This window comes from Amphiura filiformis, chromosome 16, assembly GCF_039555335.1.
Source record: "Amphiura filiformis chromosome 16, Afil_fr2py, whole genome shotgun sequence".
Lineage (NCBI taxonomy): Eukaryota > Metazoa > Echinodermata > Ophiuroidea > Amphilepidida > Amphiuridae > Amphiura > Amphiura filiformis.
The window spans coordinates 14,949,227-14,975,382 of record NC_092643.1 but is presented as its reverse complement, the minus strand read 5'-3'; the positions used below and the strand labels follow the sequence as shown (position 1 = coordinate 14,975,382).

At 34.8% G+C, this 26,156-nt stretch overlaps 1 protein-coding gene and 1 long non-coding RNA gene across 5 annotated transcripts in view; both read left to right on the top strand.

The window, feature by feature from the left end:
• Nucleotides 1–7,692, top strand: part of LOC140135614 (uncharacterized) — a 194,659-nt gene extending 186,967 nt beyond the window's left edge. For 2 of the 4 annotated variants that reach the window (XM_072157178.1, XM_072157165.1), the window contains 4 exons: nucleotides 969–1,046; nucleotides 4,228–4,260; nucleotides 4,834–4,938; nucleotides 5,381–7,692. In XM_072157178.1, the coding sequence (XP_072013279.1) occupies nucleotides 969–1,046; nucleotides 4,228–4,260; nucleotides 4,834–4,938; nucleotides 5,381–5,616 (452 nt within the window). In that variant the 3' untranslated portion in view covers nucleotides 5,617–7,692. Of the gene's footprint in view, nucleotides 1–823; nucleotides 902–968; nucleotides 1,047–4,227; nucleotides 4,261–4,833; nucleotides 4,939–5,380 lie in introns of all 4 variants that reach the window. The other 2 variants (XM_072157166.1, XM_072157164.1) reach the window with 2 other exon arrangements.
• Nucleotides 7,693–10,068: 2,376 nt separating this feature from the next.
• Nucleotides 10,069–26,132, top strand: LOC140135618 (uncharacterized). Its single transcript, XR_011856548.1, has 3 exons — nucleotides 10,069–10,358; nucleotides 23,482–23,739; nucleotides 26,000–26,132. It is a non-coding gene; the product is annotated as an uncharacterized lncRNA (long non-coding RNA).
• The last annotated feature ends 24 nt before the right edge of the window (nucleotides 26,133–26,156 follow it).

Below are 26,156 nucleotides of genomic sequence, written 5' to 3'. Positions count from 1 at the left end.
GAGACTCAAAGTTTTCAATCCCTTTTCAATAGTTTCTAGTTGAAGGAAATGAAAGACGCCGGTACCTAATATATTCATTTTCAAACAGCTCGTGGTAAGTGTGTAAAACAGACGAATACAATAAGAAAATAGTAAGACGATTGAGAATAAGCTGAAATGGGGTAAAAATGAAAGAAAACGTGCGTTAATTTGGTGGCCCCAATCGATTATTCATTCATGGCACCTGGGCAGTAGCAACCTGTTTGTAACAACATTATCATGGTCATCGTTTCTGTATAGTGTTACGAAAACGCCGCTGCGCATATAGACTTTGTATCGTGATCAGTTAACAAGTGAATAAACTGTTTTTCCGTATAGTTATACATCAGTTACTTTAATTACGAAATTAACTAACTACTACTACTACTACTACTACTACTACTACTACTACTACTACTACTACTACTACTACTACTACTACTACTACTACTACTACTAATCGCCACTTCTACGTCGAACCCGGTTTTTCACCAAAAATATTATAAAAATAATCGGTGTCCCTGGGTAATTAGTACACTTCAAGCTTCAAGCTTCTTGCTGAAATTTCAAATACAACCTTATTTTTAAGTAATATGATTGAGTCATCACACATCAAAGATTATACTAGCAAAAGATACAATTTCGACATCGTTTTGTAACATTTGAATGTCTGAGTCGGATGCATGATCATCACCGTTTTTACTTGTGTGTCACGTATTGTTCTGATGTCACATGTTGTGTTGAGCGTGTTCTGTGTTCAGCTTTTGATATATTATAACACTTTGATGTGTGTAACTTTCAACAGGTGCTAACCCATGTGCTAGTAATCCATGCTCAGGTGGATTAGATTGTTTCTACACTTCGACACAGTATATATGTATATGTAAGTATTAGCTTGTAATGTACGTAAAACGTAGTTAAATATATACCAACTTAATTTTTTTGAACAGGTGTAAACCCTTGCAGTTCAAATCCGTGCCCATCTGGTCAACAGTGTTTCTATACGGCATCCATGTACATATGTAATAGTAAGTATTTTTATTTGAAAGAAAGACAATTGCGGTTTGAATTTGGGTAAGCACCACCACCACTTCCATCATAGGGAATATCATATTATGCACATGGCTGATGACAGGGACCTCCTTTCAGACTCACTTCCCTGCCATATCTAACAAAGGTGGAAATATACAGAGATGTTTTTGAAGGTACGAGCACGTTTTCAAAATCTTGTCACAACGATGTCACTAACGTAGATTAGCTTGCAAACTTCACCTAACCATTTTTTTCTTTAACAGTATAGTGAATTTATTCTTTTTCTATTTTCCTCCCTATTCTCCGTACCGATTAAAAGCACTAACCAATTCCTCCCACATTTAACTACATGGACGTGGCAGTATTGAGTAGCGATGTTGTTATAACCATCTTCCTGGTAGACTAATCTCACCTAATTTTCTCCTACATTGCATATATACCGTAAAAACTCGATAGTTAGCATTATGTGCTTACTATCGAGCCTTTTTGAAAACATGAAATGGTACCAAAGTCCGGCGCTTTACCAACTGAGCTAATGGGGTTGAGACACACATTTGCAGGTTAACCTGTTCGTATATAACTATGTGTATCGATGATTTGCTGTAAACCTTTTACACTTTTGTGGATGGGGCTCTTCATGTTTGCATGTTTAAAAAGCGCTCGATAGTAAGCACATGTGCTAACTATCAAGTTTTTACGGTATATACACGGGCTACTGTAATATTCTCCTTGAAGACACCTGATTCATCTGTGGTGATCATTGGTTTTATTTTTGAAATCTTGTGAAGTTGTGATTAATGTCATTTCTTTCAGTTACTTACACAGTATACTTTTCCCAATATATTCCCAGATTATTATCGTCCATCCTACATAATGGACAATGGACTAAGTATAACTTTCACTTGTAGTGGTTGTAACCCATTTAGTTTTTGTTGAGTCGGGAGTTTTTTACAATCATCATTTATTTTGAATGCATCAAGAGGTAACCGCCATATTTTGACCATTATGTTCTGAATTGTAAGTGGATCCTTTGCGTAATTTTTACACAAAATGCGAAGATTTGGGAAGAAGAGAGCTTTGTAATCCCTCAAACAAGAACGCAATCAGGTGCTAAGCCAAATATGTGCGAAGCAAGTTAAATCGGAAGAGCGTTCTGCTTGACATGGGTTAATTGGGCCGACTATCCTATTATTCTAAAAAAAAAAGAAGAAAAAGAAAGAGTTCAATTCCACATTTTAAAAACCATGCGCCCGATTTTTTTGAGACACACCTTTCGTTAGCATAATATCGAACCATTTAATACCTTCCATACTTGGCAATGATACTTTATGTTTGAGCGGAATTAACAAAGCGCGTCTTGCCAAATTTACCGCATCACATACAGACAGACAAATAATTAAGGTACCAGTTATTTTCACCACTGCTCGAACTTGAAAACTCAAGAACTAGCATGGAGATCAATAATACAAGCTCTCCCCAGAGGTGTCCTCAGCTATGCCGTTCGCTCTGCTAGTGATTTTCTACCAACATTCATCAACCTCAGAACGTGGGGAATAAGGTCCAAGCAGGATATAAGTTATGCGGCAATCATGAGAACTTGCTCTACTCTCTTAACAACTGCCCCGTGTCACAAACCAGTGTATATAGATACACCTGGCGCCATAACTCCATCCTCAAACTTATTTTGTCGGCTCTTAAACAGTTAAAGCGATAACTGGTCATGAAAATAACAATATCCTGATCTTCAACGATATTTCGGGCTTCACGACGACAGGGGGTGCCCTACCAGTAAATGTCATTGTTTCTAAAATCAAGCCTGATATTATCATCCAAAATAAACAGGGAAAACTCTATCCATCTTGTTGAGTTTACTGTGCCATTTGAAACCAATATAATCAAAAGCCCATGAGCGAAAACAAACGAAGTACCTTGACCTTGTGTCTGACATCATATAATGGATTAACTTGTGATTTGACGCGTTTTGAAGTTTGATCACGTGGGCTCAGTATCCCGGAAAATGTTGGACACATTGGCAAAATATTCTCTTTTGAAGGCAGATGCAAACCGTGCAAGAAATTGATGAAAGAATTCAACAAAGTGGCCCTCCTGTCTAGTTACACGATCTGGTATTTCAGACAGGAGCCAGCATGAGGCTCCAAAGATCAGCCCCACATCAGTTGGTGATCGCACCCGTCGCTCTGCTATTTTGATGGGTTCTTTCAGTCCTGCTCGGTATTCCTGGTGTGCTTGTTTTTTGTTCCTCCTTATATTCTTGCATTGCTTGTAATTGGTATTTTGCATTTATTTATATAACATATAAACAAAGACTGACAGATATGTCATAATTAGATCTTTTAGCTCGAAAACTTCATTCGTTGATTCGTTGAAATTGGTCAAGAAATAAAAACACGGTTATCCAAAATCCCAAGGAAGATGCAAATTTAAAAGTTGCAGGTTGCTCCATTGGATGCCCTATTGATTTGTACACAAATCGTTTCTCGAATAAGAGAGCCAGTACGTGCTTTCCATTGATTAGAACATTAAAGTGCAGCTTTTAATGTCAGCCCTCCCTTGGGTTTTCGATCACTGTTTATTTAATTAAATCTCAACCGATTTCAACAAAATCAGGTCTTAAGGTGGTCTTAACCCTGGAATTATGGAAAAATTTATATTTGTTTTACTCAAGAATATTTTTGTTATAATGTCCGAAACAGTTTGGGGCAAAAAATGTTTTGGGGAATTTTCTCCAAAACTAAACTGGCATTCCAAATATGTATACTTCTGTATACCTTAGACCAATAATTTAGCAGCTATGAGGCCCAAAGGTTTCCATAATTCCAGGGTTAAGACCAACCTTAAATCAGAGCTAAAGGGTTAAGGTATTGGCTGCTGGTTTTAATTTTGACATAATTTTGTTTAGGATATTCAGGGCTGAACATAACTGGTGTTTTAATTCATTTGCTGTCTGTGTAATTATCATCTGCACATGATACACTATTCTAAGGGTAGTCGAGAAGAAAAACAACTCCAATGCAACTCTGCTCTGCGTATATGCTGAAATATTTTGTTTCTACGAATTTCAATACAAGAGATTACATGTTTGTATCTTTTGAGTACATTTCTAATATCACAACATCCATACCACGTGATTTATATTTTCATTTTCTCATTCTTTAGCTGGTGCTGGTAGAAAACGTCGTGATGTTGAAGGTAAGTAACGTGCTAATAGTATAGAGATTGTGCATAAGACGTATCATACCGTAAATATGGCGGAGTACTCAAATGCATTCAACAAAAGCATGCTTGTAATATACTGGACAGTTCGTCTCACACATAACAAATGCACTACGATTAAATAGGTTGATGACAACATTTGATTGAATGGACTGCACTGCGCCATGATTTCGTTGAAGGACACCGTTTGAAATCCTTGTTTGGAGCCAATCGATAAAAGCATACAGGGTCTCTATTGTTACGATAAAGAAGTTTGGAAGTTTTGTCATCGTGACAGAACGTAATTCATGGTCGTTTACTCGAAGGAAAAACGGATTCAGAATTTCCAAAGCCACATTGTACTAAATTCTTCATAATTATGCATCTTACATTGCCTCGAGTCGACGAGGGTAATATAATTCACGCAAAAAACACGAAAAATTTGCGTTTTTGCCAAAAACGTGATATTGTTATATCGTGTTCTCTGCATTTATTTAAAAAAATTGTACTATTTAATATGAGCATTGACATCAAATTTACACAAGTGTGCTTATGTGGTATTATTTACAGGTGTAACTTCAGAATGGCCTTGCGAAAACGGAGGAGTAGTACAACATGGTGAATATGGAAGCACATGTATTTGTCAACCGGCATTCACTGGCATGTTTTGTGAAGGTAATTTGAATGTCTTGAACGTATTGTTCTGTTACGTAAATGTCTATAAATAAACCTGTCAGTATGTCGGGTATGTTAAAAATATGCACTTGTATTTATAACAGGGAGTAACGACTGGCTTTATCAATTAGACTTGCGGGCACTTGCGGTACAAACATGGGCGTCAATTCCGGGGGACGGGGGTCGTGTCCTCTCCACATTTAGGGATGGGGTGACATTTCAGCCCCGGGATTTCAGCAAATACTTCCCTGGTCTATGTAGACATGCAATATTCACGTAAGCGCAACGGCATGCTCCCTTTATAGTCATATGATCACACAACTTTGTACCCCGATCAACTTCGGATTGACGCCCTAGGGTACAAAAGAAGCTTATATCGCCTAATATAATCTATGCAATATGTTGCATTTATTCGGTTTGTTCTTTATTGTTCATATTTCAGTTCAAATTGAGTTAGAAGACATCAATCGGACCATGGTTCCTACAAATCACGATCTCCAGCCGCCGATCCGAAGAGGACACTTCCTGACGAACGGAACTGTAATGGTCGCAATGGCCGTGCTAATGATAGTAATTGTTGTGCTTGCATTAGTTGTATGCCGTCTTACACCAAGGAGTAGGAACAGTATATTACTAGGCAAATCACAACGTGCTGATGAAATAGCAATAGTTCAGTAGTCTTGTACTGAATGTAGCTTTTTTCTAAATTTATTTTAAAATGTAATATTCTAAGCGGGATTCTTTTTATACAGTTCAACACTGACTTTGTACTATGGTATATGTAGGGTGTATAGTGAGTAATAGTTTTGTTATGGATTAGCAATTAAGTATTTGGGTCTTAAAGCAATATTTAAAAATGTGCCATCAGTTGCCTTTACTCTTTATCTCAAGGTGCCTATTAAAATTCACTATGAATTGTGTGTTTGCTCTGTCACGCATGCGCAGCCGCAACACGTGTCTTGAGCATGTGTTAACCCTAATGGTAGCCGTTCATGACTGCGCATGTGTGAGAACGACATGCAATGGGGTGAAAAAGCCTTGCTTTTGTGATAAAATGAAAACTCTATGTGCCTTTCTTGTCATCAGTAGCACAGTACCTTAGAATTTTGATATCAGACAATTAGTTTCAACAAAATTGATAAATTATTATTTTTAAAACGATAAATCATGAGATTCAAACTTTAATGAGCTTTGTTTAATGTGGTTGAAAAGGTTTTGAGGCTTTCTTGTTAATGAACAATAAGCGAAAAGGGAGTTATGATATCTTGTTGGATTGGGGAAATATGATCTGTACCAAAGTTGCTGCCATACATTGCAAACACGCACACATTTTGCAATTACATATATTTAAGATTTGTGATGAAATTGTTCGATTTTTTCTTATCTTATAATAAGTGAATACTTTCATATTCATAAAATCGGTAAGAAATTTGGAGAAATAAAAAACAGTAGAATTAAGGTTGTATGCAAAATCTCGCGAGAGGGCCGATTTTGATACAGACCTATGACCTAAGCCGCATGTGAGTCATTCCGATATCGCTTATTGGTAATTCCCACCAATAGTGCCCTTTGTGTCTTCTTCTAAAAAGAATATTTTTGTACCGTACGAAAACTTGTCTATAAACTACAAAAAATAACTTGTCACTAATTTCCTTTCGATAATATGTTTGAAACCTCCTTTTTTAAAGAATAGAAATACCAATGGTAACAAATAAAAATATTCAATTCAAAATACAGCAGTAATAATAATTAGTCGACCATAGCAATAATTAATTATAATTTAAGTGATAACATATTGGACACAAGTCGTCTATTTGGACCTGAATCTTTTGCACAACTCATGAATGATATTATAAATATTGTATTGAACCGATTATGTGTAAAAGTTGATTGTTTTGTACATGTAAATTTCAGGTATATAAATGTGTACATTTTTGATGGATTTTAATACTTTGATAATTATTATTATTTCTAGAGACACTAAATCACCAGTACTTTATTTTACATAGGCGTAAAGGATAGTAGCAATGGCTGTAATTTTGTATACAAATTAGAATATTATTGTAAATAAAATTCCTCCAAATAGCTTTATTGCTTAAGAACGGTATATATTATATAATAGAATCATTACTCGCAAAATGTCTGCAGATCTTGGGATTTTTAAGTGGTTACAGCAAACTTTATGGCTGTCGTAACATGTAAAAAGAACCTGTAGGCGGTATGTCATGATGGTAAAGGTTGACTTCGTACAGTGGTATACGCTCTGGTTAAGTTTATTGTGCGTTTTCCAACGTGTATTTGAGCTAACAATAAGTGTGTTTAACATGCGCCATATTAGACTGTGTGGTACACTGCGAGCCTGTGTGACTGTATGAAATATTGTTAATAAAACAAATCGTATGATAGGTTTGCAAAGATAATTTTTGGTAGTGGTGTAATACTGAAACCCAACCTGCTGAATATGCTTAACATGAAATTATTTACATACGCGTATGTTTAGCCATCAAAATATTTGGTAACTTGTTTACTGGAAGTAACCTTTGCAAAAAAAATAAGGTCATCCATAAAACTAGTAAATAAATCATACCACATAAGCTCTATGCATGGAAATTGTATCAACATGTACATTCGTGTATGAACTCAAGTGTGTAATGGGTGATTTATATACCTTGACCGAATTGTATTGGTGAATGGTTAGCCTATAATGTAAAATAAACTGTTTTTCCTTCATTGGAAATCATTATTACAAATACACAGGTTGATAACAAGAGTTAGCAGCGTTATTTATTATTTATTTGCTTGTTTATTTGTTTAAACGGTCGCTCCGTGCGAAAACGTAAGGGATCAGGGGTGTAATTTCATTTATTCCCAAACACCCAAAACTTTAATTTTTATATAGGCTTATTATTGGCCTTAAGGATAGACGAGGTATTGTTGCTCGAAGCAACCCAAAAACAAAATCGATTTTCATTATCTAAATCTATATATTATTGAAATAACACTTTAATGTTTTGCAAAAGTTCATTCTACAAATCATGCTTTGAAAACTTGCTTGAGTTATTGTAGTGAATGAGTTATGTACGTTTTACAACATAATTCAAGAACCACATGGCCTACAAAAGTGTATCTATGATATTTGAATTCTTCTACACATTCGCTATTAACTGATCAATGCAATTTTCCCCAAAGCTCACTACCATTTGCAAGATGCTGTGAACTACCAAATCGCAACAGTTTAAAATAGTTGCTAACTTTAACTTATGAACCTCAAAATTTATGGAAAAATAAAATCAATGTAAGAAGTAAACTATAAATCATTGAGTTAAACAAACCTTCATCAAAGCAGAGATTTTGGTATCAGAGTAAGCTCATATTTTTCTCACTACTCTAGTGAAATTTAACCCCCGGATATTTTTCGTTTTTAAATGGTATGAACAAAAACGTAATCGCGTCAACCACATCGGAAGTGTAAATGTACTATCCTATGGGGCATTGTTATACATGTTTTTACTTCTCATAGCAAAACCGCTGACGTAATACAACTCAAAAATTTGGAAACATATTGTTTTAATATTAGGCCTCAATCTAAGATAGAAAATAGAACATGAAAAATCGGACCACTTACTCTGATACCACGTTTATTTAACATGATGCTAAATCATACCTCATTCACGGCAAGCATGCATTGAAAGGCTTGAATCGTTTGTTATTATACATGTACATGTATACATAATATGTTGACATGGGGTCTCAGTTCATTAACTCAGAACCATTAAAAATATACATGTCTCCGCTACTGCTAACATATTTACAGAAGTGGTCATAATGACGATTTATACTAAAATTTTGTTTTGATTAATTTAGAAGTAATTGCACAATTAAATGTTCACCATGCTCTTCACCTGATTAATATGTTACGATTTTTTAATGCTATTGTCCTCTTAAAATATAATTAACATTTCTGGCTTGATAGTAATGAACTAAACTATGGTCGATGTGTACAAGCAGTGAGTTCTTGTACATGTAACACATACCAACCTTAAAACAAGAATCACCCTTTGTACGGTTCGCCATATTTTATTGGGTAGAGCATCAGACTAGCAACAGACATGAAAGAAAGAATTGTGTGATTTCACACTATGTTATATTATTGTTCAATTCGCCGTAGAAGTGATATGATAACAGGATTAACTACCATAGCAATAGATGAATACAATTTTTGAATATATCACCCTGCACTACAAGCAGCGTGCACTTACCACTTGTATATGTCTGCAATCATAGATTGAATACAATACCGATCTTTTCAAAGATACTTATTTTAAAGGTTCGAGTGATCAGCATGATATGAATATTCTATAGAATATACGATCCAGGTCTTTATCCATGTTCTTTGACATCTTAGGGCGTGTTTATATTGGCTGTATACGGAAAGATTATACGGCAATATCCATTGTTTTCGCAGCACTTATACGGAAAATAACGGATAATCTGACTCACTATAAACACGCTCTGTGGTTCAATGCATAGGTAACGCGTGAAAGTTGTAGTGCAGGGCGATATATTCAAAAATTATATTCATCTATTGTTATGGTAGTTAATCACCTTATTACGTCACTTCTACGGTGAATTCCCATCCATGTATGCTGCTAAGTAAGGAACATCCCGTCAAATTTGTGTAAGGTCCGAATCATCTTTGACACAAATATGCAAGTGGAATTGTTCAGTTATAAACTAATGTTATTTTGTCATTTTAAGAAAATTAAAATCGAAATAGTGTCAGAAATCTTATTATTGGTTTTTAATAACGAGAACAAAAGCGAATATAGACATGATAGACAATCAACAAAACCACCAATTTCTACGTTTTTGTGTCAGAAATGTTTCAATTTTAGCAAAAAAAAGCCCCCCCCCCCCCACCTCCGAAAAGCTACTTGTCAAAATGTAGACGACAAGTTAAGTAATTTTTCAAAAATGGGATAATTCGTTAATGTTTACAGACCACCAACCAATCAGTCTTCCATGACATGTTCGTCACGCCTCTATCCCGGAAGGCCTATATTAAAGGATTCTTCCAACCATACCATACCTACGTACGACCACAGGTTGTTTCTGTATTTGCCAACATTAGTTAAGGGTACTTCACTCGAAAGGCAGCACTGACGATTGTAAGCCACGTTTATCAAGTTAAGCTAGATTAATTGAAAAGTTTTTTTAGAAGAAAACTTTTGGGTTAGCGTCCGGCAAAGCTTTTATTCTGTTGGGATTATCAGCGAAGAATAAGCATACGAGTCTGTATCATTAACCGGCTTTGAAACTTTTTGGAATGGATAAGAAGATTGCCTAAACACACAGGATGACGATTTTACTGCTGACTGTGACACTACTTGGTAGTATTGCACTTTCATCAGCCCAACAAAGTAAGTAACCTTTTTTTAATAATTCAATTTTCAAAACTGCAAATGTAAAGACCAATTTGTTCATTTATACACTTTCAGCCGCTCTTAGTGAGTGTTGTTGTTTGAATATGTAATTAAACTAATGCAAGTGGTGAAATTAAAAAAAAGTTCATATTTAATATAATCAAGAAGTAGTGTAAGCGTAATAAAACAAGTTTATAGTCATACAGTGAAAATAAAAACTGTTGAAGAAATTATGGCGCATTATTGTTATCGATACTAAGGTATAGTAGGTATCTAGAATACACAGCTTTTCAATATTTTTGTTTTATCCAAGTCAGTGGTGTTGTTAGATATTGCTTATATGACATGTATGATATCGTCCCAAATCCATTCTGCACCACTTTATGCATTATTGCTTAGTAACAAAAGACAATGATGTAGCTCTTGAGAATAAATTCGAATTTAGGCGAGAAATAATGATTGATTGATAAATTAGTTAAATATTTCTCCCAATTTGGGTTTTGTTGTTGTTTTTTTGCTCACAATATTCTTCAATGTTGAACACTTTTTGTTCACATTTGTCGACACATCGCCAAAGTAGTGTAAAATTAGCTCCATCACAAGATTTCAATGTTAGTATTAAGTCATATTGTCCAGTTTTAGTCATTAGTCATTGAACTAAAAAACTATAACGTACTTCTTAACATTATTACATTGATCTTATAGGTCAATCGGGTCTCGAGGCCAATAATATAAAAACGAAAGTTTTAGGCAATTTCTTCTCTAGAAAAACATGCACATGCCTTGAAATGTCACCGGATCAAGCCTTGGGATCTCTTTTATAGAACCAATATCATTCCTCGTCTGTGCCAGCTTTATTTGTCTGAATACTTTGAGGCAAGCGCCTTTGGGTCATGCTGCACTCCGATCATCTTAACATTGTCACTGGAATCAGTTTCTTAAATTCAAAAATCTGTTCAGCATGGTATATTGTTGAGTGCCATTATAAAACTCAACGAAAGTCCTTTGTACTCTCTGTAGTAGCTGATCATTATGATGTCATGTTAGTGTCAGCATTCTTGTGCATTTCCCTAACGGACATTATGCCCAAAGTAGCACAAAATGGATTTTGGACGATTTCATATAAAACAATATATCTCACCAATGACGCCAACGAATTGCATAACACAAAAAGTGTTGAAAAAGTAGCTATTTTAGCTTTGTCGTTCATAACTAATTGGACTAGATTACATGTTTTAATACAAATCAGGAATTATTGTTTACACCACTTTATTTGTAGTAGGCTGTACTGAAATCGCTTAGGCGATGGAATCTCAACAATCATTAGGCTATTACATTTAAAATCCAAAACCCCCTATGGAAGATTTGACCTTAATCTGCCACACAGGGAGTGTAGATTTCAAAGTCACCCATTCAGGTAACCCTATTTGAAATTCACACTCCCTGTGTGGAAGATTAAGGTCATGTCGCCTATGGATTTCAACTGGAATAGCCCATTTTCTTGATTGGGTGGGGATGTATAGCCTTGTTTGTGAAAGCTGAAAGCAATTGCACAAATTTATATAAAATAGAAATGTCCCACAAAAGGCAACGGTGTAAAAGTTTGAAAGGACTTTTTGAAATGAATAACAAAGAATTATTATAATTTCAATTTGATGCTTTCAGGCAAATTTGAAAAAAAAAATCGTGATCCAAAGCCCCATCCCCAACTGACTCCAAAAAGCTGAGATTGTTATACCATCTGCATAATACAAGAATGTGTGCATTTCTTGACGATTTGGTCTTTTGATAAAAAATGTCGTCCATTATGGAGCATAATTCAATGTCAGAATCAGCTGGAATTTTTGAAAATCAGTTTTTTTCATTGATATTGAACCACATCGTACAACGAGGATGCTAGAATCACGAAGTAGTCCTTTAACCTATGTTGTACATTATTATGTTTTGATGGATCCAAGTTGTGATAATATTGGATCCAAAACATAATAATGATAAAATTGGATGCTTTACGCCCAATATTTATTGGTCGAGCTATGAGTTTTAAAATATTGGACTCGACGTTAAAACTCATAGCTCGACCAATAAATATGGGCTCAACCGATCCAATTTTATATCAAACTTGCACCCTGTCGTTATACCTGACAGCATGACAATTCAACCCGTATAGCTGCTCATGCCTATCCACCTTTCCTCAAAAGGCTAAGCCCCCTAACCAAAGGCCTTTGGACGTCTTTCTAGTAAACACATTTGTTCATAGAGAATTACGGCATGTCAAAAAAAATGTTGCAACCAAAACGGCTGATTTATTCCGACAAGTTGAAGTTGTAGTCGGGCGCTAATTATTACTAGCTTATAACCTTTGTTTTATCCAATTCGGTTTTGACGTTGGTGAGATATGTTGTTGTTTATGAAATAATTCAAAATTCATTTTGTGCCCCTTTGGGCAAACTTTTTGTTGGATCAACGCACAAGCATGTCAACAATAACAGGACGGTGTAATCAACAGCTACTTTGAAGTGTGTACAAATAGGTTTTCTTATTGATTTTGAAAACAATAACACTCAATAATAGCATATACAGTGTAAGTGTTGTAAGAGAACCTGTATTAGAAATATATTTCATTTTTGTTCTCGAAAACGATAAAAAGATGTATGGACCAGATTTTTAATAAATTTAGAAACATGATTCCAGTGAAAATTTTAACACTTTACGAAAATTTTGTTGGCCAATTTACACCGAATTTTGTTCAAACATTGACAAAATGTGAACATTTCGCCAGCAAAAGAAAAACAAAACAAATGGATGAAGTATTGCACTCTTTTGTCAATTTTCTCTCAAGTTTTCCACTTTATTCTCATGAGTTCCCGCATTGTCATTTGCCACTAAGCAATATTTACATTGCCATAAGAAGTAAAAGTGGCACAAAATAGACATTAATGAAATATCTCTGCAACAATTACACTACACTGGAAAGCTAAATAATCGCGTCCATTAGTACGTCAAACTACAACCACTAGGAGTAAATAAAAAATGGGAATTTGGTGTAGGTCTTAATTTATTGTGTGTCATCAGAACAGAGTCATAGCAAATCCTGTGGCCTTGATTGACAAAGATGCGAATGTTGCATTCTTATTTTCTATAGTGTTTCTATTGTCTACATTTTTCTAATGGTTCTAAATGAAATGGCTTCAGAATCTGGCAAAGACAATAATAATATACAATAGCAAACTTCCCACGAACATAATTTGGTACTTGCCGCACTGTCAGTCTGTTATTAACTACTAAGGTGGACTTGTATAATAAAGCACTTAATCATGTTAATTAGGAGTAACATTTATTTAGAACACCAACGTTATCTGGCAAAGTGATTTTTGGAGGGGGCGTACACTATCATGGTAACGTTTGTGGGGGTGGGGAAGTGAAAAGCTAGTTTGCTCAGGTTTGGTGGATTAAGAAAAATGGTTTTGTTGATTTTAAATAATTCTTGTAATAGTTTGTGATGGAAATAATAATAATGGAAACCAGAAAATATTTTCGTATTATAGTATCAGCAAAGCTCAGTCATTCTCTCCATTAATGTTACCACTTCTACATTGTTCTATTCTGATCATTTATCACGAATAATGACATATAGATATTACGATTACCTTTGACATTGATATAATCACCACTAATGCACCAGTTGTAAAGAAGCTTAACAATATATAACTCTAATGCATGAAACCCTCTTAGAAATGATCAATTGAATCTTTAGTTTCAAGTGTGACAGTAAGACAGGAATAAAAGATATTTAATGGAGCTAAACACTAAAGCGCGCTTCAGACTCCGAGTATTGTACGTACAATATTGTATGTACAATATGTACGTTATTTAATCTATTGCCATTCTATTTCCAGTAATGTTTAAGTTCTAACGAATGTTTGATGACGGAAAATCGATAATATGTTACATACAATATCTAGCAGAAATACATTTTCGATTTTACGTCATCAAACATTCGTTAGAACTTAAACATTACTGGAAATAGAATGGCAATAGATTAAATAACGTACATATTGTACATACAATATTGTACGTACAATAAAAAGTCTGTATACTGCTTAAGCTACATATCGTTTAACGAAAATGAATGGGTTTACCATGTTTACAGTGCATTAATGGTACATGTATTCTACTATTGTTAATATTTCCATTATATTTATTATTTTGTGGATGTTATCATTACTTTGGAACGCAAAGAAGTGATATACAAAACACACAAAATACATTTATATTATTAATACTTCTAACAATGATTGTCATTATGATCAAAAGGGCTTTGGTTACGTTAATTTTTCTCACCATTCACTTCCAGAAAATTGAAATTGGCCGTTTTCTATTTTTTCTGTGTCTTTCGCACTATAATTATGTTAACTTTGTTTACATTTTGGATTTTGGTCTTTTTCTCTTTTTCGACCACGTGTCTAGAAGTTCTTCGTTTGGTTCTCCTTTTTCTTCTGTTTTGTGACATAAAAAAAATGCTTTACAGGGCATTTTTCTCATTTCACAAACGGTTTAAACTGGTTCTATTTGGGAAAAATCGCGTTCCAACCGGTAAATTTGGTAAAACGTTGGCAACCAGCTTATTTTTGTTAATTGGGTATGCTGAACTCCAATCTGTTGTCTGCCGAGCAGTATTTTGAGACCGTGACCCTAAAAAAGAACCCATAGGATCATATAGGGGCAAAATTCTATTTTATTCCAATAACACATGTCAAATTATTTGTCTGGCCCCACGGATCCCAGAAATGTAAAGTAAGAAGTTATGGGGCACAAAAGGTCTAAGGTCGATTTGCTTTTTGTGCATGGGTCAAAAGTCAACGTTGCCCCTAAAAATGAACGCAAATTGTTAGCCTACTGTTGGAAGTTTGCACACTCTGTGATGTCTAGTTTGTATTTTACATAGCAAAATGTTAAAAGATATGTAGCATTCAATAGGATTCAATACATTTGTATTGATTTATCATATATGTTCTGAACTTTACATTGCAGAAAGTAAAAAACTATTCTTTTCCGGAATCCCATGAACATGAGGAACAATTTGCCTCAATTTTTACGAAAATTGGAGCAACTTTAATTTTTCACCCATGAAAATTGACCTTGGACTGTTGAGCCCCATAACGGTTACTACAAACGCGCACATTTGTTACATTTTGGTATAACCCTGTAGGGGTTTTTGGTGTCTTTTTTCCTGGTCACGTGGTTCAAATACAGCTTAGCAGACAAAATATTTGAAATCAGCACACCCGAATTAATAAAAATATATTGGTTGCCAGCTTTTACGCGAACTTACCGCTTACCGCTTAAATAAGCACATATATCCAAAAAAGAACCAGCCAAGTTTATAGTCATTTCTATTTTTACTAACAAAATGGTAATAAAATGTAGGCATACCACAGTGTATATTAATGACAATAGGTTTGAAATATCAAAGCAAAGAGGTTCCATTAAAACTGTCCTCATAAAAATGAATGTATAGAATGACACTTTCAATAATGGCATAGAGCCACTAGGACAGCACCGTTTTACTTTTGTTAAGGGCTCTGATAGCAACGTATTCACGTATTTTTTGTGGGACCAGAGAGTACATCAGACATATCGAATTACACTCTGAATACGAGGAATGGTCTTCTGATATCAAATAGTTTTGATTTTTTTAAATTCAAGATATTATATACATATTTTTTTATGGCAAATGATTAAAAATTGATATTTTTGATATTGAACAGTCCTGGAAGTAAACTTTATAAATCAAAGGTTTTTTCCAAAAAAGACTTAAATTTTTGGGTGTCTTGGGGAAAAAATCCATATCTTCAATACGAAATGTAAACATTTTCAATTGATCGTCGGCTTTTCATCCCAGCTACATACACTTTAAGTACATATCATCAGATTTATACAATTTACTTCGAGGATTGTTAAGTAAAAAAAAAAATCAATTTTTAATCATTTGCTATAAAATGTATATATATTATATCGCGAATTAAAAAAAAAATCAAAATTATTTGATATCTATCGGGACATATTCCTCGTATTCAGAATGAAATTCGGTATGTCTGATTTGCTATCAGGTCCCACAAAAAATACGTGAAAACGTAGTTATCCGAGCCCTTAAGTATTCAAAGAGGAAAACCTCGTTATTTGCGGCACAGAAAGTCACCACCTCTCTCATTTGCTGGTGATCAATCGATCTTCGCTGGTGATTTGTAACTGTAACTATAAATTAACCTCAAGTTTAAACCAGTGAACCAATTTGGATGAACTATAAACAATTCATTGTACAAGTAAAGTAGGTAATGGGGCTACGCATCCTGCACAAGAACCGAATAGACACAATGGTACACGATTGCTCGCTACAAGATGAAACTGAATATAAGTAATAAGAAAAATTTAACAGTTCACCAACCGAAAGTGTTACAATTAAACAAGAAATAGTTTAATGCTCATTGATTGTGTAGCGCACGGCGTCGTCGGCACATTGTTCTTCATATAAACACAACAAGGCGAATATGTGGGGATGATGTGCAAAATGAAATCAATTTTTAGGGTTGACTTTATGGTTTCAAAGGCATTGTTTAGGGTTGATTTATGGTTTCAAAGGCAAACAAATCTGCAAAGTTTGGTGGCACATGCTGAACAGAAGCAGAAACGCCCCAAACTTGAGGTTTTAAAATAATCATGATAATAAATGTTGAGTTATTGGTTGAGTATGTTATTTAATAAATTCATTACCGTGATTAATGTTTGAGTTCATTGGGTAATTAGGTTAATATATTAATTAATAGGTTATATGTTTCATCATATAAACCGCTGAATATTTTCACCTCAAACCAGGTGGTGGCGGATGCGATATCGCCATTTTGGACGTCGCCATTGGATTAACACATAATCATGAAATCTTCACAAACAATTCTAAATTTGTTATGTGGTGTCAAAGCAAAGTTATCTTACTCTAAATCCGTTGGGGTACGACAATGTACCCCACTGTAAGTATGTTGTTTTTTAATTTATAACTGCTAGCCGTCTATTTTTAATGGGGCTGTCAGCCTTGTATTTTTCGCCAACCTCGAACGTCACGTGTCGCGTGTCCTTTACCGCATGCCTCAAACCGTGTATACAATAGGTTATCATTTAGCATGCAGCATTTTGCCCGATATATACTCTTCCCATGCTGTAGGTAACCGGTATAATATTGAGAACCACTTTAGCATTTTATTTGGTTTCTTTTAATGCTCTGGTTTGAATAAAAATTATGTTCGATTTATTAAAGCTTCTTGGAATCAAGTTGTGCAGTTCACAATATCAAAATCAAAATATCCCGATACCCTTTACAAACTCATTCATATCTTCCAAATTATTATGTTATGCTATCAATCTGATTTTGATGTTCAACTGCAAATATAAACAAATATGTGAGTAATTGTTCCCTGTTTTGTTGGAGTAAGTTACATATTAAAGGGGCATTTCGTGATCCACAGCCTCATCCCCCACTTTTCTCAAAAAAGTTGAGATTTTTATATCACTGGAAACCTCTGGCTACATAATGTTTATGTACAAAATATTTCTTGCAGATTAATTCGTTTTGCAAAGATATCGTGAAATTTGAATTTCGTTCTGGTGCACCAGAACGAAATTACAACGCATTGTCTATGGAGTAGTGTAATACACATAATCAATCATAACTCGCGAACGCAAAATCGGAATCAACTGAAATTTTGGGAATAGGCTTTTTTCGTGGAAATGTACTGAAAAATGTCATAAAAAGAGGATGCTAGGATCACGAAACACTCCTTTAAAGGACAACCATTTGAAACTCAAATGGGCAATCTGAATATTCCATCCCTTATGACGTATGGATGCGCACATCTTACTGCGCAATTCAACCAGATGTAATGTGCCCAGTAAATGTATGCGCATCCATGATCAGGGATCAGGGATTCAATTACAAAAAAAAAAAAAAAAAAAAAAATAAATAAATAAATAAATAAATAAATAAATAAATAAATAAATAAATAAATAAATAAATAAATAAATAAATAAATAAATAAATAAATAAATAAATAAATAAATAAATAAATAAATAAATAAATAAATAAATAAAAAAGTAAGTAAAATAAAAAATAAAAAGTATAAAACTCGATTCTCACCTTTTCTTGAACCTCTGACTTTTTGAGACACAAGAAAAGTTGTTTTGCAAAAATCATTTGCCCGTTACACTAGGTGGGTTGTTTCTTTCTACTCGGGTGAGTTCATTGGATATTTCACTTATCAAAATGCGCTGCATAAAAAAAGATTAAAGAAATGACTTGAAAGCGAGGATAGGCTTGATCTATTGCCTGTCATGCATATGTGCCCAAAATAAACATATATTCGGGCACCAGAGAAAGGTTAGATAGTTTTTGCAGTTAATTTCTTTTCTTTCCTGCTTGCTATGGGTTGTTTAAAATGAGGTTCTGGGGGTGTAAAATGGCCCTACTGATCATATGGTATGGCTAAAATATGAGTAGTTTTGAATTGACCTTTTCGGTAAATCCCATAATCCTTTGCGGTTAGACCTGAGATGTTGTAATCTGACGCAGACTTGTTATTACGCAGAAACGATGTTCGCTATTAACGATGTGCGCATCGGCGTCACTCGGACGGCATCCCAGGTCTACTCGCAAAGGCTTATGTGATTTACCAAAAAGGTCAATTAAGACCCCTGTTAATTATTAAATTGCCAAAGAGTGGACATTTTGCACCCCACTGAGAATCTTATCATTTGTACCACCTTGTACACCAAAATCAGCAAAACGAAACACTGGCAAAATCATATCACTTGCTAAAACAAAACATAGCAGCCAAAAAAAAAAAAAAAAAAACACCCCACACCCACCAAACAAACAAAGAAACAAACAAAACAAATTAAAACCAATATCATAAATCTGTACTAATAAATTGGTGTACATGCTCTACGCGGAACTAGATATGGTGCATCTTTGGGATCTGACGACATAACGGTTATGAGTATCTTTCAGAATTCAAAGAACTTTCTTGACTTTCCGGTTAAAAACCGGGGTTGAAAATGACTTGAAAAACATAAATGAGAGGAAGTAGCAATTTGGGTCTTTCAGAAATAATCACAAATCATGGGTAATGGTCCAAAAACAGAGGAATATATCAGGGGTGATTATGTCATGAGGCACTAGTGTCCGTATGAATAAACTCACCAACATAACATTGGCCAAAATGTCACCCTCATCAAGTGTTAGGCTTATCTCTTAAACAAAAAGGCAAAATCTGATATTTTTAAATGAATTTTTTAGATTTTTGGAAAACTTGGTACAGTAACACTGTGATAAAGTAAGCAAAGACGTAACACATGAGACTAATAGCCCCTAAATACCTCCACAATAAGGCCCCAAAAGTTAGGCCGAATTTTAGGGTTGGTCGGGTTACGCCAATCAAACAATTCTTTTGTGTGGCCTAATGAATAGCGCCGCGATGATGTGATTTACTTACGGAAGGAATATAGTGTCCGGTAGTCGATAAAACTCGGAATGTTGGGTCTGCCTGATATCATGAGGGGCGTGGTAAAGTTTTATACTTGCCGCGCATATGGTGACCCAGATCCAATAACGCATAGGTCAATGGCAAAACAGACAATAAACAGCGCGTTTCTACTTTGATTTGACAGGACGGCAGACACAACAATCAGAGTTTATTCCAGCGAATATCTAGTCCTTTTAGTGACATCGAAAAGGAAAAATCAATTTTTCTTTTAATATGTTGATTTTTTAAAACCCACCTGGAGAGGACGGTTATTTACAAGTCAAAACAATTAATTGCGGATGTGGGTGAAACAAAAGAGGTCAGCTTTGAGATTCATTAAGCTGATGTAAACAGGTAAATAGCAACAAGTTGTAAAATTGCTTAATTTGATGAGTTAATCAAGCAAAACTTGAAATTTTTCAATTAAACTTGCTTATTGTTTCGTTGTAAATAAACTTATCAACTTTCAACTTGTCAACTTTGTTATTTCATGTATATTTGCCTAATATTCTGACACAAACACAAACAAAACAAAGGCAAATAGGTACATCTACCACTTCCAAAAATGACTGAAAACAACAATTAAATTTAGTAAACACAAATTAATTAAAAAGCCACAAAAAACTTTTCATTATTTGACCCAAAGGCTCACAGACAATAAATTGATTAAAACACACGCTTATGTCAATGAAAAAGATATTGGCACACAAACATTTAAGAATATTAGGACATTTTTGATGTATAGTCAACGTGCGTGCAACCGATAAGGTAAGTAATGTGGGACTGGGGTATAATAAGGCCAGTTTCTTTGATGAGATTTTCAATCACTACGAGGATCGGTCAGTATGTAATGAAAGTTGACCTTTGACCCCATATATTGAATATTTGGATGGAATTTCTCAGTGAGCGTGTTTATAGTGAATATACCGCATATTGAGTATACCGTATACGATAATCCTTGTATATATACCGATACCCTTGCTGTTTATAGTGAGACACAGTTACCGCACAAATTATATACCAGCTAACATTATCGTACATTTGCAATGACCCCGAGGTCACACGGGGAATGTGTAAATATTGTGGCGCGAGCTATAAAGAGCCCATTCAACAATATGATCATGGCGGTGAACATGTAGCTTCTGTTTTGATAACTCTTGGGGGTGAGAATCGTTCCGAATATCCTGCGCGCATCCTACGCATCATGAAGAAGCTCCCACTTCCGGTAATACCGCACACAATTTATGCTGGTGTGTTTATAGTGGGAATATCTCGCCACAATATCCTTCGGTTGAGAAGGATATCGATGTACCGTACATACATATACTGCTAGTGTTTATAGTGGGCAAGTATCCGGATAATCTCTAACCGGGTAGAAATTGTACCGCAATGTACCGCACTTCTGCTCCCACTATAAACACGCTCTGTGATCACATAAGGCCTGTACCTTTGTCTTTCATATCTGTAACTGTAAATGATACCATATACTTTATTACGTAACAGCATTAGCATAAAATCAATAGATTTTAAATTAGGCATGTGTTTAAAAGTCCGAGAAGAGCAAACGTACATGGCGTATATGGCTAGTTTTTGGCAGGAATTAACACTAGGCCCTGGGTCTGCCTTTGTTAAATTCTAAGACTTGTCATTAACCTCTGACCTTCGACAACTTTAGGTCTTGAAGGGAAGCAAAATTGTTTTGCAAAAATGGCGAAAAAAAAAAAGCAGTTATTACAAATGACATTAATTGTCTCCAAAATGAAAAAAAATTAAAATATAATGATTCGTCACATGTGACAGCTATTACTCAGCTGATGCAAATCAAACAACAATCTGCCCATGCGTGGGTGGGATGGCCGAAAGAACATGCAATACGCTAGAAATGAATGAAAATTGCATAATTGTATGTAAATAGGGCTTAAAATGTTACAAAATGCTACGTAAATAGAAATGTAATTATTCATGTGAGAACATCTTGAAAAATAAATTTCTTGCTCAAACGCTGACCTGTCTCTCTGGACCACTAATTTTGGTATTTTTTACATTTTAATCAAGACTTCAAAATATTTTCCAGGGGGACTACTTTTTCAAAAGGCAGCACTCTCCATATTTTAATTCCGTAGAAAATGTAAAATATACAACAATACCTCATTTCAGCCTCTTATTTCCCTTAACAAAGACGACTCATTTTCAGCCAGTGATTGTAGACCATTGATCTTCATGATCTTATGCTAATGCTGTCATGTAATCATGTGTGTGATATAATACTTACATGTGTTGTTTGAAAGACAAAGGTACAGTGTTTATCTGATCATCGAGAAATGTCATGAAAGTATAGAGAGTTCCCGTGTTTTGGGTTACCCGCCATCTTGGAGGGAAACCTAAACTCCGTTTACAATTTTCAGAATACCAACACTCGCGCAATAATTAGCAAATGTTATTTTGTAGAAGCCCTCTTCCCTAGTAAAAGTGGCACAATTGTGATTTTACCCTTTCGTTCTTAACTAAACATATCTCGAGATTAAAATAAGCAAATTGAACAGAACAAGCAGCATTTGAGAGCTAAGAATACCCCCTTGACTTTGATGTAATAATAACATAATGTCACAACGTTATTTTCTAATGACAAAGAGGGCGTTTTTCACTTGCACAATTTTGTTGAGACATGCTGGATACACGGAACGCACCGTATTATGGTATAGGTACGTACCATATCTACACGGTGAACACTGTGGCTGGATGAATATCCTGGACTTATGGATACGCATGTACACGGTGCACACCGTTGTCAAAATACGTAGTATATATCTGAAATTTGTAACACAATAGAATATAAGAACGTTTTTTTAAAATAATTTTGTATTTGGTGTATTTAGACATATCTGTAATATTATATGTCAGAGGAAATAGTTGAAAATATAAACAAAAACATGCCAGGATATCGCTTTCCAGTGGCGTAGCCAGGATTTTGGAACCGAGGGGGCACAACTTGTAAATGTACCGACGGAAATATGTTTTGCCGACGGAAGTTGTGATTTGTTAACCCAAAAGCTTTTTGTATGGTTTGAAAAAGTGAAGACCAAAAAAAAAAATAGAATAAAAAAATAAAAAATAAAAGGATATGCGGTACCAACATAAAAACACAAAATTTTTATGTAAAATTCAATTTCATTCACAATTTTTCATCATTTTGTTACAATGCTCCCCTTTTTCTATCACCCTGGGTAAAAAATAGTCCATTGTTAACCCGATTTTTTGTTCAAAAACACATGCCAGGGCTTTGTCCCCGGCCCTAACCAAGGGCCCTTAGGCGAGACCCTGGACCCTACCCACGAGAAGCTCCGCTCTATTTAGCTATTTAGTTATTTAAGTTATTTCTTTTTTTTAATGTGGCATTTCACAGAATCTATTTGAGAATGTCTGTTGTAGACCGTTTTAGCCCCGATGTTTCAACACTCCTTGGTTTCAATTTATCACTGAGACCTTTTCCATTCATGACTGTAATTCTTGTAGTTAACCCTTTCGTTACTTTTCTCTCTTGTTCACTCAGATCGAGTTTTTTGCCCAAGCAGTGCTACGGTTACCGATGGAACAATAACAATTGACATTCCTGGCACGACTTTCACAGACAGCAATATCATTTTTGTCTATAGAGATGCGGATAACAGAACCAATACGTTAGGAACTCGAAACTCGGGTCAGAGTACTCATTCTATCAATGTGCCCTCGACAGTAACAAGGATTAACGTCCTTGCGTATGGAACAACCTCCATGTCTCAGGCGGATTGTAATTTTAATGTAGATTCTAGTGAGTAGTTTCCCCTTTCGTATGTTCATTCTTTTTTCGCCATGCTTATTATTTTTTATTGAAATTGAACTTGTACAGTATTCGACAATTCACTTGCTAATGACATGTCTCATATATAGTATGGTTACGTAGCGGTTCCAAAACCCTTACAACAGAAAATCATGAAGATAGCATTAACTAGAATCAATATAATCTGGGTACGGAGCGAATATCTCGCACCCATTTTGGTTCTTCAGGGCATAGACTAACAAATGAACGTCCCATTGCATTTTCCATATTTTAAGGTGGTATTGGAGGCATTTTGGAAGTGCTCTGTTAATGTTTTTATACATATCAATAATTGAGTAGGGCAGAGAACACTGATCAATTTGCCTTTTGTTTGTAGCTAATCGGACATACGGTTTTCATAATACAAACATTTTAAATTTCTTTGTATTGTATTGTTTTTATCAATAATCAATACAGTTAATGAGCTAATATGACTTGAAGTGCTCATTAATATGTAATTTTTGCCAATATTTTGCTAAAATTCAATGCATAAATGTTCATAACATTTCTATTTAATAGAATATTGGTTTCAAACTTGGTCAAAGTGTTCCCAATGAATTCCAGATAATTTATGCATAATTAATGAGCAAGTCGCCCTAATTTGCATAATTAATTAGCATTTATGCAAATTAGCTCATTAATTATGCAAATATGCTAATTACTATGCGGCTTCACTATATAATACATTAGAACATATTAGAAACACTTTCACCAAGTTTCAGGGCAAAAGTATGCAAAATAAAAGTACTATGAACATTTATGCATTGGTTTTAGCAATATATTGGCAAAAATTACATATTATTGAGCCTTTACAGTCCTTTTAGCTCATTAACTGTAATTGATTATTGATAAAAACAATAAGGTACAAAGAAAATATAATTTGATGTATTATGGAAACCGTATGTCCAATTTGCTTTACTCCAATACCACCTTTACCTTTTGACCCCAAAGTAAACATTGTACAAAGAAGCCACCACTGCATTTTTGGTTTGTCCAAGATTAAGACACTATGATTTGACATATCAGGTTGTTAAAATTTATTTTGTATTCCATAGCAAAGTCAAGCATGATCAAGCTGTGAACACCCTGAATACCTATGCCAGTAGTGACCACCATGCATTAATTAGAGCTTCAGCGCATTTTGTTTGTAGAAGAAGAGGCATGTTGCCAGAAAGAAGAAGAATTGGCGAAAGACAGCACACAGCGAATTTTGTAAATTTGATGCGTGAAAAGCTACATTCGTATACCCGAATTGGACAATTTTCTCATGCTACGCGCGATTTAGCAGTATTGAGCAGTAAACAGATTTTGAACATGTTGAATGTTATAGCTGCATCTTATTTTATAGGTCAACGTTGCAAATTATGTGCAATTCGTTTGAATTGGTAGAGTTTATACTTGTATGTTTAGTAATAGGACGACTCAAATGTTGGTCTCACCCATCCTCCATTATCTGCGGGTATATGCCACTTGTGTGTTACGTTAAATAAATCAGGCAAAATGGGGTCAGTTGTAAAACAGTTTGGGTATCGATGAGTTAAGCCCTTCTTATAAGAGCCCTTTCTTCATTACAATATTATAATAGATTTCCAGAAGTTAAAATACAGTATTATTGTAAAGAAATGAAATGTCAATAGTATGGTGCTTTTCTGTACATAATATAGTTACAAAATCATGCTGGCACCAATAAATCTGATAAAGTATAGATTGATAATTTCCATCAAATTAGGACACTTTCCTTGAAAAACAAACAAACCGGCAAAACAAATCACTGCTGCCTGATGGGATTATAGTAGTTTTTAAACCCCTAAAGCAAAAAAAAAAAAGTTGTTATGTCTTAAAGCCCATGGCAGTTTCAAAGACGAATGCGGAATGAGGTTTTTTTTGTAAGATTTTCATTTTTTGTAAAGATTTTTTTATAATTAAATTTTGAATTAAGATGTCATTTTCGAGTGCTCAAAAGTACACAGTACAAATATCCATTGTTTTATACCTAAACAATGCGAGTATCGAATCAAGTAACATTTCTTCCAAATTTGTCGCAGAATTTCACGATTAAAAAAAAAAAAAAAAAACCTTAAAAAAAGGAAAATCTTCGCCTGCCTGCAGTAAACAAACTGAATGGGTCTCCGAAAATATAACGTGACCATTATGTGACGATTTTGATTGGTTATGTATAATATGAAGAGACGATTTTATTGGTCCTTTTCAGGTGGACAAAATCCGTGCACTCCTAACCCATGCTCTAATAATGGCCAGTGTTCACCTAGTGGTGCATCCTTTTTCTGTACATGTACAAGCTCTTGGACCGGATCAACATGCACAGGTAAGGGGTCGTCCATAATTTTCGCCATTTTCACTTACGTACA